General features: G+C 55.7%; 1 protein-coding gene across 3 annotated transcripts in view; it reads left to right on the forward strand.

The window, feature by feature from the left end:
- The first annotated feature begins 9,710 nt into the window (after positions 1-9,710).
- PLCH2 (phospholipase C eta 2) overlaps positions 9,711-17,034 on the forward strand; it is a 53,184-nt gene continuing 45,860 nt past the window's right edge. For all 3 annotated transcript variants that reach the window (XM_060199899.1, XM_060199903.1, XM_060199906.1), the window contains exons 1-2: positions 9,711-9,838; positions 10,662-10,890. In XM_060199899.1, the coding sequence (XP_060055882.1) occupies positions 10,812-10,890 (79 nt within the window). In that variant the 5' untranslated portion in view covers positions 9,711-9,838; positions 10,662-10,811. The remainder of the gene's footprint in view (positions 9,839-10,661; positions 10,891-17,034) is intronic.

Raw genomic sequence — 17,034 nt, forward strand, 5'->3', positions numbered from 1 at the left:
GCAGGGGACTTCTGGCTGGACCGGATGGGACTAGACGGAGCGGGGTGGAGCTGGGCGGTGTGAGGTGGCAGACTTACGGTTGAGGCCGCGGGCGGTGAAAGGAGGGGTCGGGCTGAGCTTGGGGGCGTGAATCGGGGGCCTGGCCTGGGACTGAGGGCGTGAAGAGTCTGTGGGCTGGTCGTGGGTGGGGCGGGGCGGGCCCTGCGGACGTAGTTACGAACCCATTGGCAGATAGCCGGTAGTCCATTGGGAGTGACCCTCAGGGTGGGCTCTACACTGGCGGAACGGCCCAATGGGCGCGGCTATAAACTGGCGGGCCTGTGGGTGGGGCGGCATCGAGGGGGCGGAGCCGCGTGTAGGACGTGACCACACCTCGGGCAGGTGGGCAGACAGGCGTGGCGAGATTGAGGGGCGGGGCCACGTGGTGGGTGTGATTACACCACGGGTGGGGATGTAGGCGTGGTTATAAATGGGCGAGTGGTGGGCATAGCCATGGAGCGGGAGTGACGGAGGGCGTGGTCACGCGGGCCGCCTTACTCTTGGGGGCGGAGCCAGCGGGGGCGGTCCTACGATCTAGGCCATTGAGTGGAGGGAGCCTGTGAGCGTGACCTGGTGGGCATGACCCTGTGTATTATTAGGTCCTCTGGACGGGGTCCTGTGCGCCTGATCCTCTCCTATCCTGCTCACTTTGCCGGCGACGTTGCCGTCTTTGCCCAGCATGAGTGGCTGCCATTTTAGGTCTCACCTGCTCCCACCTCTAGAGACAGTCGTTGGAACATAAGAGCCCCCAGTCTGACACAGCACAGACACAGCCAGGTGGTGTCCAGGCCGATGAGACGGGCTCCCAGTTTTCAGGGGCCTCCTAGGCGCCATTCGACTTGGGTGACTCCCGAGTACCTCCTGCTGCCGAAGCTCCTGGCTTGCATGGGGACACTCCGAGCCTTCCCAGCTCTGCCCACTCTGCTCTAAGGTGGGAATGCACAGCCTGGCCCCAGAGAGTGTGGGTCCATGGGCTTGTGCAGTCACTGCAGGAGCCTGGGGTCAGGTCACCTGGCTCAGTCAGAGGGACTGAGCCTGCCTGTGGGAATGGCATAGATGGGAGCTGTGTAACCAAGCGACTACTGTTCTGGGAGGTGGGGACTGGTGCTACACCTTGGAGAGCTGATTCCCCAGTTTCCTCCTTGTGCCCTAGGATTTGAGTTTGGGGAGCAGATCCAAGAATGACCAGCAGGTGGTGCCATCGGCCCACAGCCAGGGATAGCTGCCTTTATTTTAAATAGAAAGAGAGAGAGTGAGAGTGTTGGATGCCTCCTCCCACCTCCCTCCCAGATAGGATCCTTGCTCTGGCTTCTTCCAAAAGGGTGCCTGAGGGTGGTGTGCCCTACTGCACATGTCAGTGCCCCCCCCCCCCCCGCGCCCCACCAGTGAGCCTGAGGTCAGCTTGGAACTGTGGGGAGAATGGCTGGGTGCTCCTGCTCTGTGGCCTTGCTGTCACCCTTCCATGTGGATCTCCAGGCTTGGAGGCATCCTAGGCCCACAGATGCTAGGTGGGGTGCATTCCCCCATGCTCCCAGAAGACCCCTCCTCCACTTGGGGATCCTTAGCATCCTCTCAAAGCCAATCCTAGAAGGGGTGGCAGCTTCTTTCCCTGTCACCCACCTGGGTCCCATGACTGTGAGGCACCAGACACATTGAAGGACTCCCTGTAGGAAGAGGTGGTGGTCTGGGTCTGCCTTCCAACCTTCAGTGGTGGCCTGTGAGGTTGGAGAGGAGGCCTGAGCAGGGTCTCCATGTCACAGGTCACCACCAGCTCCCTCAGCCAACTTGAGGGACAGGGGAAGCTTGGCCCCTGTCCAACACTGGGGTTCAGGTTCAGGGGGTGGGGCTTACAGGGGTGTCCTGAGCAAACTCAGAGCTGGACCGTTAGGGCTGGCCTATGTGGCACAACCTGGCAGACAGGTTTCTGCAGGTGCCAGCTGGGAGGCCCAGAGCCTTACCCACCTCACTCTGGGGGTGACAAAGGCCTACAAGGACTAGGTGAGGGGTAAGGTGGTGGTGCGGACTCCCCTGCCAGGACTGGTGGGCTGCACCCCATAGCTGAGCTGCAGGGCTCAGGCAGGGTGGGTGTAGGGGCTGCGCAGGGGTAGCATAGTGCTCAGGTCTTTGTGGTGGCACATTTATACCTTGTGGCTTTGGTGGGGGATGGGTGCTGGTCTCTGCAACTTTGCTGAGGGATCCCAACATAGTCCTTGTGTGTGTGTGCCACTATCATTCTAGACTGAAGTGCCTTCTTCTTCTAGCGTTTGCCCTTCTTCCGTAGCCAGTCAACAGCGTCAGGTTGAGCCTGATGTCTGCTTGTTGCTGGCTTTGAAAGTGACTAGGATCCATGTGGATTCAGTCGGCTAGGAAGGATCGTCAGTTTCCCCAATAAATGGGTACTCACGGGATGCACCACTGAAGTGCCTGGTAATGAAGGACTGGGCACAAGGAAGAGGCCATCCAGAAAGGCTTCTTGGAGGAGGAGGAGGCTTTGCACTAGCAGAGGATAGGAAAGGCTCTCTGTGGGAAGAGGTGGTGGTCTGGGTCAGCCTTTCTTTAAAAGTTTTTATTTTTTTTTATTAAATATTTATTTATTCCCTTTTGTTGCCCATGTTTTATTTATTGTTGTAGTTATTATTGTTGTCGTTGGATAGGACAGAGAGAAATGGAGAGAGGAGGGGAGACTGAGGGGGAGAGAAAGATAGACACCTGAAGACCTGCTTCACTGCCTCTCAAGCGACTCCCCTGCAGGTGGGGAGCTGGGGGCTCGAACCAGGATCCTTATGGCGATCCTTGTGTTTTGTGCCACCTGCGCTTAACCCACTGCACTACTGCTGGACTCCCTTGGGTCAACCTTTCAACCTCCAATGGTGGCCAGGGAGGTTGGCAAGGGAGGCCTGAGCAGGATCTCCATGTCACAGGTCGCCACCAGCTCCCTCAGCCAACCTGGGGGGCAGGGAAGATGGTGCCCAGCCACTGTGGTTACAAAGGTAGTGGAGACTGAGGCTTCAGGGCCACCCTTCATGGGCGCTCTTTGGGGTGGGGGTGGGGGTGGGTATGTGTTCTAGAGGCACACTTGTGCCCCTGTTCCGATCATAGCTCCTGGCGGGCTGGGGCTGCCCCTTCCTAGCTATATATGACCTGGGCCTCAGTATCTCCATGGCTCAAGTAGGAAGAGACCTGCCTCCTAGGTCAAGGTCCCCCAGGCTCTGGAGAGCTGATAGTTTGTGGGGATCATTAGGAGTGGGGTGTGTGAGCACCAGCCACCTGTTCTTGGGGACCCTGGTGAGTCGGGTGTTTGTACACTGTTCCCACTGTGCCCCTCTGCCCACAGTGCCTCTACAGACATGTGCACCTGCGTGTGAGCACAGAGTGCCAGTAGGTGGGGAGGGTTTGTGGGCAGGCCCCCAGGGGACCCTACCCCCCAGCTCTGACTCCCACAGCCAGTTGGCTTCTGCTTTGGGAGCACAGCACAGGCCCCCATTCACATCCTCCCAGCACTGACAGTTCTCCCAGCTCCTCTGGCCACCCACTGTGCCCTGAAGAGGGTTTTGAGGTGCCATCTTTCAATCACAGGTCTGAGGTGGGGAGGCAGCTGATCATCTGTTTGATTGATGGCAAGGCAGACACTGGAGGAGAAGACTCCCTGGCAATGCCAAACCACCCCCACTGTTGCCTCTGCTCCGGAACCTTCAGGGGCTACTTAGTATTTGGAGGGTCAAGTTGCAGGTCTGGGAGTGAAGGCAGGACGCTGGACCTTCTGGGAAGGCTGGGAGGAGGTGTGTGTGGATTTCTGAGTCCTTACAGTCCTACTGAACACAGTGCTGGGACCCTTGGTGCTTTCCTGGCCCTGGGCAGTAGGTGGGGTGCATGGGTGGGAGGTATGCTTTTCAACACCACAGCCATGTCCCCTGACCAGTATCCCCAGGCCAGTAGGGGTGCTTCTCAGGAGCTTGAGTGCTGCCACCAACCTGGAGTCACCCCTTGGGACCACCTGTCTGCCGGGGACTCTGCCGAGGCGGTGGCAGCTCCCTGGGAGTCACCTAGTGACTGTTCTCTCCCCTACTCTGCCTTCCTGTCTCACTCATTTAGTCTGTGTGCTCACAGCTCCACCAAACTGGAGAACTCCTGACCCCAGAGGACCCCTTCACTCCCTGCACCCTCTCATGGGGTCACAATAGGAGGCATATACCCCACACCCCTCACAGCCTCAGGGAACTTTGTGGCCTCTCCATGGCCCCAAGCTGCCATCAGTTTTCCCATCTGTCAGTCACATATCAGTGATGGTGGTCATGGGGGGTCCCTGGATCCTCTGCTTCCCCTCCAGCTCCTGCTCCCTGCCTGTCCTTCCCACCTCCATACTCTGTGCACTCCCCCACCCTGCACCCCTAGTGTGAGGGGGGATGGGTCCCAGCCCTTGGGGTCTGGGTGGGGCTGAGGGGTGATAGTCCTGCCTCCCACCAGCTCCTGGCCACGTTCTCCCAGGGAGCCCCCCACAGCCACTCAATGTCTCCTGTTTGCTGTTTTGTCTGTCCCACCCTGACTAGTCTGGGCATGCATGTAGGTGGTGACATTTTTGTCTGTCTGTCTGTCTGTCTGTCTGTCTGTCTGCAGTCTGCTTGGGGCCAGGCAACTAGCCCAATGGTAAAAAGCAGAATTTCCAGAGGAAAGAAAGGAGGGGCTGGGTGGTGATGCACCAGGTAGAGCTCACACTTTTCCATGGGTAAGGACCTTGGTTTGAGCCCCTGGACCCCACCTGCAGGAGGAAAGTTTCACAAGTTGTGAAGCAGTGCTTGCTATAGGTGTCTCTACCTCTCTCCCTCTCTATCTCCCTTCTCAATTTCTCTTTCTCTATAAGAAACAGAAGAAAAGGCAGCTGGCTATAGTGGATTTGTTGTGCAGGCAACAAGCCCCAGTGAGACCCCTCTGGATAAAAATAAATAAATAAATAGATAAAAAAAGGAGCCTCTATAGGTAGGACTCTAGCTTCCAGCTCACAAGTGCCTTGAACCTGGCTTCCCACAAGCTGGCTGCTGCACCCTAGAGACCCATGGGGAGGTGTGGCTGGCATTTAGTGAGGAACTTGCTCTCCAGTTGTGGATGGAGCCTAGTTATTGTGCCTGGTCCCCATGTGTGTAGTGGTCACCTGGGGTGGGGGTGGAGGACAGTTGGATGGGGAATCTTTGAACCCCACTTCTCAATGGGGAGAGTCTCAGTAGGGGCTCAGAGACTGGCCTGAGCCAGGCGATACCTCCCAACCCAACTCCAGCCCCTCCCTCAGTGGGTGATTGATAGCTCTGACCCTCACCCATGGGGTGCTGAGGGGTACAGTTCAGCTCCACCTTTTCGGAGGGTTTGGTGGCTTTGCTATAGCACTTTTTGCTATTAGTTGTGCTGAGATGTTGGAGTCCCAGGACCTCTTTGCAGTTGTTAGCAAAAAAACTTTTTTTTATGCTCCAGGGCTTTTTTCCCTCTTTCTTTCTTTCCTTTTTTTTTTTTTTTCCCCTCTGTATTTAAATACAGATTGAGAGGGAGAGAGACTGGAAAAAAAAACATCCATGGAACCATTCTACCGTGGTGCCTCCATATGATGCCAGGACTCGAACCCAGGCTTTGGGCTTCACCCATAGTAAGGCGCCTGCTCATCTGAGTAAGGTACCCCCCCATACTTATTTGTCCAGGTGCATCCTACCCAGTGGAGATGAGCCCTCAAAGCAGCTGGGGAGCATTGCTGGAACTTTCTCTCCCTTCTGCGCTTAGTACTAAACAAGAGTCAAGAGAAATTCACATTAAACTGAATCATGTAAAGCTGCCACTTGGTACAAAAGCCAAAGCATCACACCTGAGATTTCAATCCCCTGTGCCACCATAAGCCAGAGTTGAGCAGTGCTCTGGTTAATATTATTATTATTTTAAATATTTATTTATTCCCTTTTGTTGCCCTTGTTGTTTTATTATTGTAGTTATTATTGATGTTGTCATTGTTGGATAGGAAAGAGAGAAATGGAGAGAGATGGGGAAGACAGAGAGGGGGAGAGAAAGATAAGACACCTGCAGACCTGCTTCACTGACTGTGAAGTGACTCCCCTGCAGGTGGGGAGCTGGGGGCTCGAACCAGGGTCCTTATGCCGGTCTTTGTGCTTTGTGCCACCTGCGCTTAACCAGTTGCGCTACCACCCAACTCCCTCTGGTTAATATTTTTATTATGTAGAAAGTAGCCAAAGCAGTCCACATGCAGACTTCGCCATGTGGTGTCACTGCCTCTGGGGAAGTCTGTGGCCTTCTGTCCACATTCTGAGAGCCTGCTGGTGGGGCCCTGCTTACCACTCCCCCCTTCTCACAGCCCCACTTACTAAGCTGTATGCCAGTCAACTGCATGCCTGGGGCTGCTCACCTCTGTGCTCGACCTGCCTCTACCCCCTAGTAGGGAACACTAGTAGGTTGGCAGGAAGCACAGTGGCTCAGCCTGAGGGCCTGAGCTCCATCCCTGGCGTCATGTGTGCCAGAGGGAGGCTCTGCTTCTCAGTCTCTTTCTTCCCCTTTCTTGTTAATAAATAAATCAAACAAACAAACAAAAAAAAGAAATGAAAACTCATGGTTTAAAAATATTCATGCGACAAGGATAAACGGGTGGCATGTTCATAGAAGTGCCATTTTATTAAAAATATCTTTTTTTCCCAAACAAAAAATTTGGGGCAGCAGTATTGTATGAGGATCCAGATTGCTGTGTTCCCAGAAGCAGCTAATGCTCTGGGCTCCTAGTCTCTTCCTCAGATGTGGATGGGCTTTGTCCAAACAGGGTAAGGGGCCACAGCCCTGGAGCTTCCTCCAACATGGTAGGGGCAGGGCTCAAACCCAGACTGTACATGGCAAAGCAGTACACTGGCCTAGTGAGCTATTTGGCCAGCCCCTGCACCTTTGCTTCTCACCTGACTGGCTTTTGAGAACCCCCCCACCTCCTACCCAGTGTCCTACTGCCCCAGGTTGGCATGGCTGCATCCCTCCCTGCAATGTGGTGCCCATTCACATGGGAGCCTGTCCACTGGCCATGATCCCAGAACCGCATCCTGGGTGATTGTGTCCTTGTGCCCACATCCAAGTCATTGCCCAGAACTGGGGGTACAGTCTTGGTTTGGTATGCTGTCCCCTGGTGGCTAAAATGTCCTTCTGGGGGTGTGTGATATTGCTTTCTAAACAGAAAGATGAAAGCTCCCAGTGGAGGTTTTATAAATCTACTCAAAATAAATATATTTTTATTGGATAGAAACAGAAATCAAGAAGGGGAAAGGAGGAGACAGGGAAAAATACAGAGAGACACTTGCTTCACCACTCATGAAGTTTCCTCCCATAGGTGGGGGGCTTGAACCTTTGTCCTTGTGCACTGTAATGTGTGTGCTTAACCAGGTGTGTCACCACCCAGCCCCCCATGAAATCAATCAGTCTTTCTTCTTTTTATTTTTATTGCCCTACCCCATTGGATGATTTTTGGGGCTTAGTGTCTGAATGACTTCAGCTCCCAGTATCCATTTTTTAAAATGGAGGGTGAGAGACAGTGAGAGAGAGAGAGAGAGAAAGAGAGAGAAATAGAGGAAGGGAAGACTTCTGCAGCATGAGTCCAGTACTTGTAAAGCAACCCCCCCCACTCCCCAGGTAGAGACTGGGGGCTTTAACCTGTATCCTTGGGTATGGTAATGTGTGTGTGCTACTGGGTGAGCCTCCACACTTATGCCCCTCCATCCATCTATCTACCTACTTACCTATCTATCTATCATCTATCTATGTATCTATCTATCTATCTACCTTTCTTTCTTCTCTTCTTATCCTTCTTTCTGTCTGGGCTACATGCATATATACTTCTTCCACTCCCTACAGATGTCCCTCCCAGTTTTGATTTCAGATAGGGCAAAAAGGGGGTGGGGAAACACCACAGCATTGCTCCACTGTTCATCAGCCTCACCTGGTGCTATTCTTGGTGCTCCCGTGTGGTGCTGGGGCTATGAACCTGGCTCCTTGTACCTGGTAAAATGAGTGCTTTCCCAGGCAAGCCAGTTCCTGCCCCCTGAAATCTACCATCCTTACTCTTCATCAAGGCCCTCTCCTTGGCTGAGCTCTGGGATGCAACCCAGAACTGAGTGCGTCAGCCCCAAGCAGGTGTGAGCGGGTGAACTTGCTTTTGGGGTTTCACACCAGGTCAGTCTGAGGGTGGGGCTTGGACTAGATATGCAGGTAGGGTTGGTCCCCAGGGGAGGCTAGGCGATGGTCCCAGACATAGCCAGCAGGCCCTTCTCATCCATACTATCTGGGTGTGTGTGTGGTGAGGGAGGGTTACCCACTCTGGGCCCCAGTTTCTCCATTCAGACAGTGAGGTCTCTGGTCTCAGTGATAGAAGGGCAAGGGTTCTGCACCTAGGCACCCCTGCTCTGAGGCTTGACTCTACTTGGGCCAGCTGGGGGTCCCTTGTGGTGCTGTGCTCCTGAGGCAGGAAGGTACAGGCACAATTTAGGGCTCACTGGTAGGGAGTGGGTGCAGGCAGGTGATCTGTGCAGTGGGTGGCGGAAAGTGGGAGCTATGGGCCAGTCGGGGCTCTTCACAAATGCCCACTTCATTGTGTGCCAGCTCCTAGAGTTTAGCGCCACCCTCCACTCTGCCACTATGTGGGAGCACCCTGCACAAATAAAACTTCAGGAATGGTGGAGTGTCTATCCTTCCCCATCTCTCTCCCTCTTCATCTCTGTCAGGGATTAACAGGGAAGAGAGATGGTCAGCAAGATAGCTCACATGGACAGTCAGCACTACTGAACTTGCTTTGTTGTGGACATGACCCAGGTTTGAGCCTGGCTCCATCATCACACTGGGCAGAAGCTTTGGTGTCTTTCTCTCTGTCTCTCTACATCTGTCTGTCTCTCTATCTGAAAAAGACAGCTGGGAGCAGTGATAACCAAAAAAATTCACACAGGCACAAAATCCTGTCAGGCAAAGTGTGTATGTACTCTGTGTCTGTGTGTGTCTATGTAGATGACTGTGTATCTGTGTGTGTGTGTGTGTGTATGAATGACTGTCTGTGTACGTGCTAGCTCACCCCCTATGGTGGGGTGCTGGCTCCTAGGGTGCCATCAAGCCTCCCTACCAGCAGGAGTAGTGGGGGGGGTCAGGCACTCAGCACCCCCCCAGGCTGGCCAGGCGAGGGCAGCACCTTCCTCTAAATTGGGTCTGGCCTAGACCTATAGCTGGGGAGTGGGGGCAGGGTCCCATGGCCCACAATTGGTCCAGCCTGACACCACAGGATGCCAGCCATGAGTGGTCACTTGTGGTCAGTGGTTAGTTCCTAGGGTTGATGGGGTCACCAGGTGTGTGTGAGGGGGCTGACCTAGGTGTAGGAGGAGCTATACAGTATGACCCGCTCTATCCCTCTGACTTCAGCCCCCACCACACACAGCTGCATTTGCCAGCCCCACAAGCCACAGGGACTTGGAACAGCAGGGAGGAGCACCATGAAGGCCCCAGCATGACTCTGGGGTGAGGGAGACCACAGCTCTAGCCTCCCTGCCTCTTGATGCTCAGGCCTATGCCAACAGCTGACCTCATGGTGCAAAATGGCCTTGCCCTGACTTGTGGCTGGTATTTTGCCCAACGAGGCGGTGCCATGTGGCCCAGCCCAAGCCCCCACCTGGCTCTGCTGCAGGCGTGTCGGGGCAGGGCTCTGGGCTGCTCAGGAAGCCACCACCGAGCAGCTAGCTGGCCTGGAAGCCAGGGCCAGGGCCGGCCACCTTGGGAAGTTGGGCTGGAAACCCCACACCTGGTGAGCCATGGGGAGGTGCAGAGAGGAGGGGGTCCTGGAAGCGCTGTGGTGGGTACATTTGGCCGGAAGGCAAGGCTTGTGGACTGGAGAGCCACCCATGAGTCCTGGGGTGCTGACTCTGGGGCTTCTGGTAGATAGCCAGGGGCTAGGGGCAGGTGGGGGTCCTGGGCTCCCCTCCTGGGGTTTATACACTACACAGAGCAGCACTATGGGTATCTGGGGGCACCTCATGTTCCATGGGGAGCAGCCCCAGCTCTATCCTGGACACATCAGGGCTCAGAGACCAGCAGTCTGGGCCTCCATCCCGCCTCTCCAGTCTCTCAGGCTGTAGGAGAGCATGGGGTAGGGGTGGGGGTTAACAGGTTAGAGCAGTAGGAAGAGGGCAGGGTCTGGGTAAGGGGAGCACTGGAAGGCTGGCAGGAGACTGGGGAGTTGGGGGCTTGGTTGGGCAGCTGGAGAGCTAGGTGGCACGAGTGTCTCAGCATCTCCCCTCTCCCACACACACACACACACACACACACACACACAGGCAGAGGCTACCCCAGTGCTGTCCCAGGGGCTGCGTACTCAGGGACAGCACAGAAGCACTTAGTCCTTCAGCCACACTGTCCCTAGGCTCTCTGCCCTTTGTTCTGGACAGGATGCTTCAGCTCCTGCACAGCTCCCCACCCAGCATTAAACCTTGAGGGGTGCCCCTGCTGTCCCTGAGAAGGGAGGAGCTTAGCTCTTGTACCTCACCTTGGTCAAGCTGAGAGGAGCTGAGGTGCTACCTTGCCCTGCACTGGCACACACTGCCCCCAAACTGACACCCCTTTTCCTCCAGGTGTGATGAGGGGAATGACCCCATCCAGCCAGGAATGCAGTGAGCCCTGGTGGCCAAGGGCCCTGCCAGCAGCCTCTGTCTACCTCCTGTGGGTGGTTGTCCTCCACACCTAGTTTGTCTGCCTGCTGCCTGCTGCTCAGTGCTGCCAGGATGGCTGCCTTGCCCAAGGACCTGGGGCCCAGTCTGCAGAGTCTGAGGCACTGCCTGGATGCCAACGTCCTCCACGTGGGTGAGTGAGCAAGGCCTGCGGGCAGGGCACCTGTGTAGGGGTGCTGAGGGGTAGATGCAAAGGGAACCCTGATAGGGAGGCAGGACCCTCCCAGCCAGGATCCCTGCCATCTTCTGTCACCCCAGCACAGGCAGGGGGCCAGGTGTCCAGGTGTCCATCAGGGCAAGGGCCTTGGGTGTGGTGATCCACTTGGCAGCTCTCTGCCTCAGTGCTTGGAGAAGTCACCTCTTTCCCAGAACCAGGGCCAGGTTGGGTGGCGGTGACCTAAGGGAGCAGAGGCATCTGATGCTCTGGTGTGACTTACTCAGAGATGTTGTGGGCCTGGCAAGTGGTCCCGATGGAAGGAAGTGCAGGGTTCTCATGATAAAAGTGGAGGAGTGTGGCTGAAGGGGGATGATATTGCCTAGGAAGCTTCTGGAAATCACCCAGATTGGGAGAACCCAAGAATGAGAGCTGGGCCTGTGTCCCTCAGGTTTTCTGTCTGCTGGGTGTTGGTGTGTCTCTGGCTGTGGTTTATGGAGGCTGTCAGGGGACCCCAACTCAGGTGTCCTGTGATGGGGGAGCCCTCTAGGGGGAACCTGTGTCTCTGAGGCCCAGCCAGCAGAGGGTCTACACAGTAGTAGGTGTATGTGTGTGCACGAGAGGTGTGTGTGTTTGTGTGGCCTTGTGCATAGACACACCAGAGCCCATTCCTCTGGGGAGCTGAGGCGGGAGCATTTCTGCCTCTCAGCGGACACAGTGGTGGTGGGGGTCGAGTGTGTGGGTGTGTGCATGTGCCAGCATGCACAAGTGTGTGCGGGCAAGGGTGCTCATGCCTGTGTTCCACCCTGGCTTGCAGCTCCCACATTCCCCAGATGTGCCCCAACAGGTCTCTGGGGGTGTCTGTTCTGGTCCTTGTGCAGCTGCCCCAGGAGCGGATGCTTGAGAGCAGGAGAAGCTGGAATGGGACCAGGAGGCTGCTGTTTGCCCCTCCAGGGAAGCCCCCCCAACCCCAAAGAGCTCCCCTGACCAGGCAGGGCCCCAGAATGGGAGGAGCCCTGAGGGAGGAAGATACGGGCTGTCAGGGAAAGGGGGTCTACCCTCCTCTTCCCCTGCTTCTGCCCCTTCCCTGTTCACCTCTCCTCCCCTCCACCCTCCCAGTTCCTCCCCTGTTGTGCTCTCAACCCCTGCCCTGCTCCTCCTCTCTGTGCTCCCCTCCCCACCTCCCATGCCAGCCAGGCCAGACTGTGCTGAGGGTTGGATCCAGGGCAGGGTTGGGGGTGCCTGGTCTAGCCCCAGAAGTCTTTCTGGAAGGCTCCCTGAGTCCCAGGGAACAATGAGGGCTTTAAAGCCATGAGCCCAGGGAGGCCCTGGGCTATGGTGTCCAGGCCTGCCTGTGCAGATAGTGTGGGACTCAGGTTTGAGGCTGGGGTAGTGGGGGCGCCTTAGGGAACACCCAAAGACTCAGTGCCAGCTCCACACCACAGGGTGTACCCATGGTTAGTGGTCTTATAACTGCTTAATATTTTCTTCCTTCAGGAGGATATTGAGACTTTCTCAGAGCTGACACTTGGGAAAATGCAGAAAGACATGGGGAAGAAATGCCACCCTTAGTCTGGTATTGCCTGTCCCTGAGTCCCAGACATACCCACTGCTCCCCCCAGGGCCAGTTCTGATTCTCCTGACCTTTACACTCTTCTGGAGTTTTGAGTTTTCTCCTCCTCCTTGTCTTCTTTATGTTTTTTTCCCCCTTTTGTTGCCCTTGTTGTTGTAGCCTCATTGTGGTTATTATTATTACCATTGTTGATGTTGTTTGTTGTTGGATAGGACAGAGAGAAATGGAGAGAGGAGGGGAAGACAGAGGGGGGGAGAGAAAGATAGACACCTGCAGACCTGCTTCACCACCTGTGAAGGGACTCCCCTGCAGGTGGGGAGCCAGGGGCTCGAACTGGGATCCTTACACCGGTCCCTGCGCTTTGCGCCACATGTGCTTAACCCACTGCGCCACTGCCTGACCCCCTTCTTTATTATTTTTAAATATTTATTTTTTTTTTTTCACCAGGGTTATCACTGGGGCTCAGTGCCTGCACAACTCCTGTGTTCCCAGTGACCATTTCTCCTCTTTTACTTTTTTTTTCTTTTTTGCCACCAGGGTTATTGCTAGGGCTTGGTGCCAGCACTACAAATCCACTGCTCTTAGAGGCCATTCCCCCTTTTTTCCCTTTCTGTTTTGGGTAGAACAGAGAGAAATTGAAAGAGGAGGGGAGATAGAGGAAGAAACATAGACACCTGCAGCCCTGCTTCACTGCTTATATAGTGTCCCGCCTGCAGGTGAGAAGCAGGGGCTCTAACCTGGGTCCTTGTGTTTATAATATATGTGCTTACTCAGGTGCACTACCACCTGGCCCCCCTCCTTTTCTTTGTGGTAGAGAGTGAGAAACAGAAGGAAAGGGAGAAGAAGAGGGAGAGGGAGAGAGAAAGATGGAGAGCTCCCTGCAGCAGAGAGAGAGAGAGAGAGAGAGAGAGAGAGAGATGGAGAGCTCCCTGCAGCAGAGAGAGAGAGAGAGAGAGAGAGAGAGAGATGGAGAGCTCCCTGCAGCAGAGAGAGAGAGAGAGAGAGAGAGAGAGAGAGAGAGATGGAGAGCTCCCTGTAGCACTGTTACATCACTTGTAAAGCTTTCCTGTGCAGGTGGGGCTCGGGGCTTGAATCCAGGTCCTAGAGCATGGTCACGGGTGCACTCCTACTACCACCTGGCCCAAGCCTGACCTTGATGGTTACCCTGTGCTGGTGGACAGGGCCCCATGGTCACTGCTGAGAGCCCCCATGGGGGAGGGGTGCTATACTCCCAGCTGCCAGTGCTCCCTCTCAGAGGTGGCTGTGGCTGGGCCGCATTTGATGTGCAGAGGCCTTTGAAGCTCCCACCTAGCACCAGTTTTCTGCCCAGCAGGCAGAGGAGGGGCCTGATTCAACCTTCCCAAGGGCCAGCCAGTTTTCTCACTCTCAGCTGCTGAGTTAGCTCTGTGTACTCAGCTCTCTAGATGAGGGTACTGGGGCCTCTGTCCTGTGCTGGGCCTCTTACTTCAACCAGGCTCTTCCCCACCCTTAAGCAGGTCTGTGGAGTGTATGTAGGATTGCCTTCCTCCAGGCAACAATCCCCCCAGCAAAACAGCCACATGGGTGGTGGGGGTGAGAAGGTAGCTTCTGGGAGTCATAGGAACCTTGCCATGGGTGTCCTCCCTCAGATAGGCCCCTCTCTTGATGTCACACACGCAGAAGACCTGGTGAAGGCAAGAAACCCTGCCTGGGATGTTTGTGTCCTAGTGTCCCTGTTGTGTGAAGCCCATCCCTGTCCCCAGATCCCCACGGCACTGGTCTCGAGCCTCTTCCCCTGCTGAACTGGTGGGGGGGGGGTGGTGGTAGTGGTAGATGGGGGCTTCTTCTAGGAAGTGTACCTGGCAGCTCCTGAGGAACAGACCCTGACCTAGATGTGCTCCATGGCCTTGCTGGGTCCCTGTAGGCAGGGAGTGGATGACCCCAGACCAACCTTTAGGGAGGAGGGGGGCGTCCCACAGCTTCCCCACAGCTGACTGCTGTGGGGGGAGCCCTGGAGGTAGGGGATATAAGGGTGTGGGTACAGGGAGAGGCTTGCAGAGGCTTATTTGTGCTGATTAGTGGGTCAGGGCAGGCTAGGGATGGTTCACCCAGATGACACCTTTTGAGGCAGAGATGAGAGGGTGAGAAAATGAATGAATGAATGAATGAATGAATGAATGGACAGTCCCACCAGATGGACTGGCAGTAGTGAGTACTGTTATTGGGGTGTGGCAGAGACTTGTCAGCTTGGGGCAGGTATGTCATGAGGAAAGGCATCACAGATCCCTGGAATGAGGCCTGCTGAGGGACCTGACTTCCTGGAAGGCTGGGGAAGCAATGTCTCTGCCCCAGAGACCACCTTTGTGCCCCCATCATGCTTCCCTGTTTCCCTGGGCAAGTACTAACTTGGAGTATGTGTGTGAGTACTTGGGAAGGACCAGAAGAAGGGAGCCAGGAAGACTTTCTGGAGGAGGTGCCTCACCCCACAGTTCCTCCCAGGACTTCCTGCTCCCTCAGATGACACCTGAGCCAATGAGAAGGTGTGGTTATGGGGATGCCTGCAGGGAGAACCCCTCCCTCCCTGTCCAGACCACTTGGGACCTCTCATATACACTGCTAGGATCCTAGGGCAGGGCCTCTCTCCCCTCCCCACTTCCTCTTTCCCCTCTTCTTCTTATATCCAAGGGAACTGCCTGGTCCCTTCCCACTCCAGCACTCACCAGTTGGCTATGGGCAAGTGGGGGGCTGTGCCCTGAGGCTGAGCGGTCTTGGGTGCTAGCCGAGAACAGGCCATCTTAGGAATGGGCCAGCTGCCCAAGGGAAACAGTGCACACAAGCTAAATTTATTTCGTGAGAATCATACATTGGCCCAATTAGATGTATTGATTGGGCACATGTGTGCTGCCCCCACACCTATGCCCTCATCCCTGGGCTGACCCGATGGAGGGGCCTGGGGGCCAGGCTCTTACTAGGCACCTTGAGGCCTGGCACTGGCCAGTGCTGCCCATGGAGTCCCCGAGTTAAGGCAGCTTTGAAGTCTGGCTGGACTGCTCAGGGCCAAAGCCACCCAGTGTGTGGGGGCCTGGCTGTCCCCTGGCCTCTGCCTACAGAGACCTTACAACAGTCAGACTGAACCTCTGTAGCCTAGACTTTGCTCATCATTGACCTGGGGAATTGGGGTGTGTGTGTGAGTGCTGGAGAGGACATGTCTCATCCCACCTCGGCTGGAGGAGAGGAGCCAGTGGGAGGCCCCCACTAGGTGCCAGGCTGAGGACTTGGTTGGAAGAGGCACAGACTGGTCAGGGCCCCAACATGTGAGTGATTGGGTTGGGAGAAGCTGGGAGGGGGCTGAGAGAAAGGTGTAGAAAATGGGGGTGTTTGGGGGTGAGGTGTTTGCAGTGGGGCTCTTCCCGCCCCCTGGCCACCAGCTGGAGCCCAGTCCCCCGGCCCTGGGCATCATCCCCTGGGACTCTGGGTATCTCTGGTGCAGAATGTAGAATTCCTCCTAGTCTCCGATTTGCATTCTGCCTTACTTGCTGTGGCAGGAAGCCAGCTTTCTGCCTCTTGGTTGCCCTTGGTTTCCAAGTCTGTCCCTCAGTCCCGTCTGTTTGTTACACGGCTCTCTGTCTCTGCCATTCTTTCACTGCCTGTCCCTAGGCCTTGACCCTCAGTTACACCCACAGGGCACCCAGGGGCAGGTACTCTCTCTTCTGAGCTGGTGGAGGGTGTGCCCAGACAGCCCTGCACCTGGGCTAGAGGCACTGCCCTCCACACTCCCTGGGGGTCTCAGCCAGGCAGCAGCTAAGCTGCTCAGGGCTGGTGGGCACTGCTGGAATTGGCATCATGTAGTCCTGTATGGTGTTGCCAAGATTGCAGTAATGGCGATGGTACTTTTGTCAACAGCTTGAAGCTCTAAGGGGGTGGTTGGTGTCTGTGTGTCCCTGGACAGCACGCTGGCAGAGCCGCCTAGGTTGGGCACTGAGCTGACAGTGGGGCCTATGTCAGGGCATCTACGGGGCAGCCAGCAGCAGGTATCAGCTTTGGTACTGCCAGGGACCCCACCCTAGGCACAGCCAAGGGGTCTGCTGTGCATTTTAGGGAAAGGCAGAGGTCTCTGGGCTTAACACCTGGGAGGAACCTTGAAAGCCAACAGGTCTTTGACTGGGAGAAACAGGCTCAGAGAGAAGCAGGGGTAGTTGAAGCTCCTGTGGGGCCATGAGGAGCTGGACTCATCTGCTGTTGTCACAAGCCCAGGGCCAGCTGGCAGAATGTCCTTTCTGGATATGCCTCCCTCTCCTCCCCAATTTTGTTCTAAGAAGGCTTGTTCATTTGGGGGCAGGGGAAGGTCCTCATAAAAGAGGAGGTGCCCAACCTGTTTCTTTCATGACTTGGGGGCCTCTGGGGTCTGGGTGGTGGTCTTCACAGGACTGGACAGACAGACAGTATGGGGCAGCTTTGGGAATACAGAGGCAGTAGACCACTCCTGTCCCTGCACTTACAGTGACTCAGGTCACTGTTAAAGGAGGGGGAGCAGCAGTGCCAAGTTCCCCTCCCACCACCCAGGGTGGGTT

The sequence above is a fragment of the Erinaceus europaeus genome, chromosome 10 (genome assembly GCF_950295315.1).
Source record: "Erinaceus europaeus chromosome 10, mEriEur2.1, whole genome shotgun sequence".
Taxonomy (NCBI): Eukaryota; Metazoa; Chordata; class Mammalia; order Eulipotyphla; family Erinaceidae; genus Erinaceus; species Erinaceus europaeus.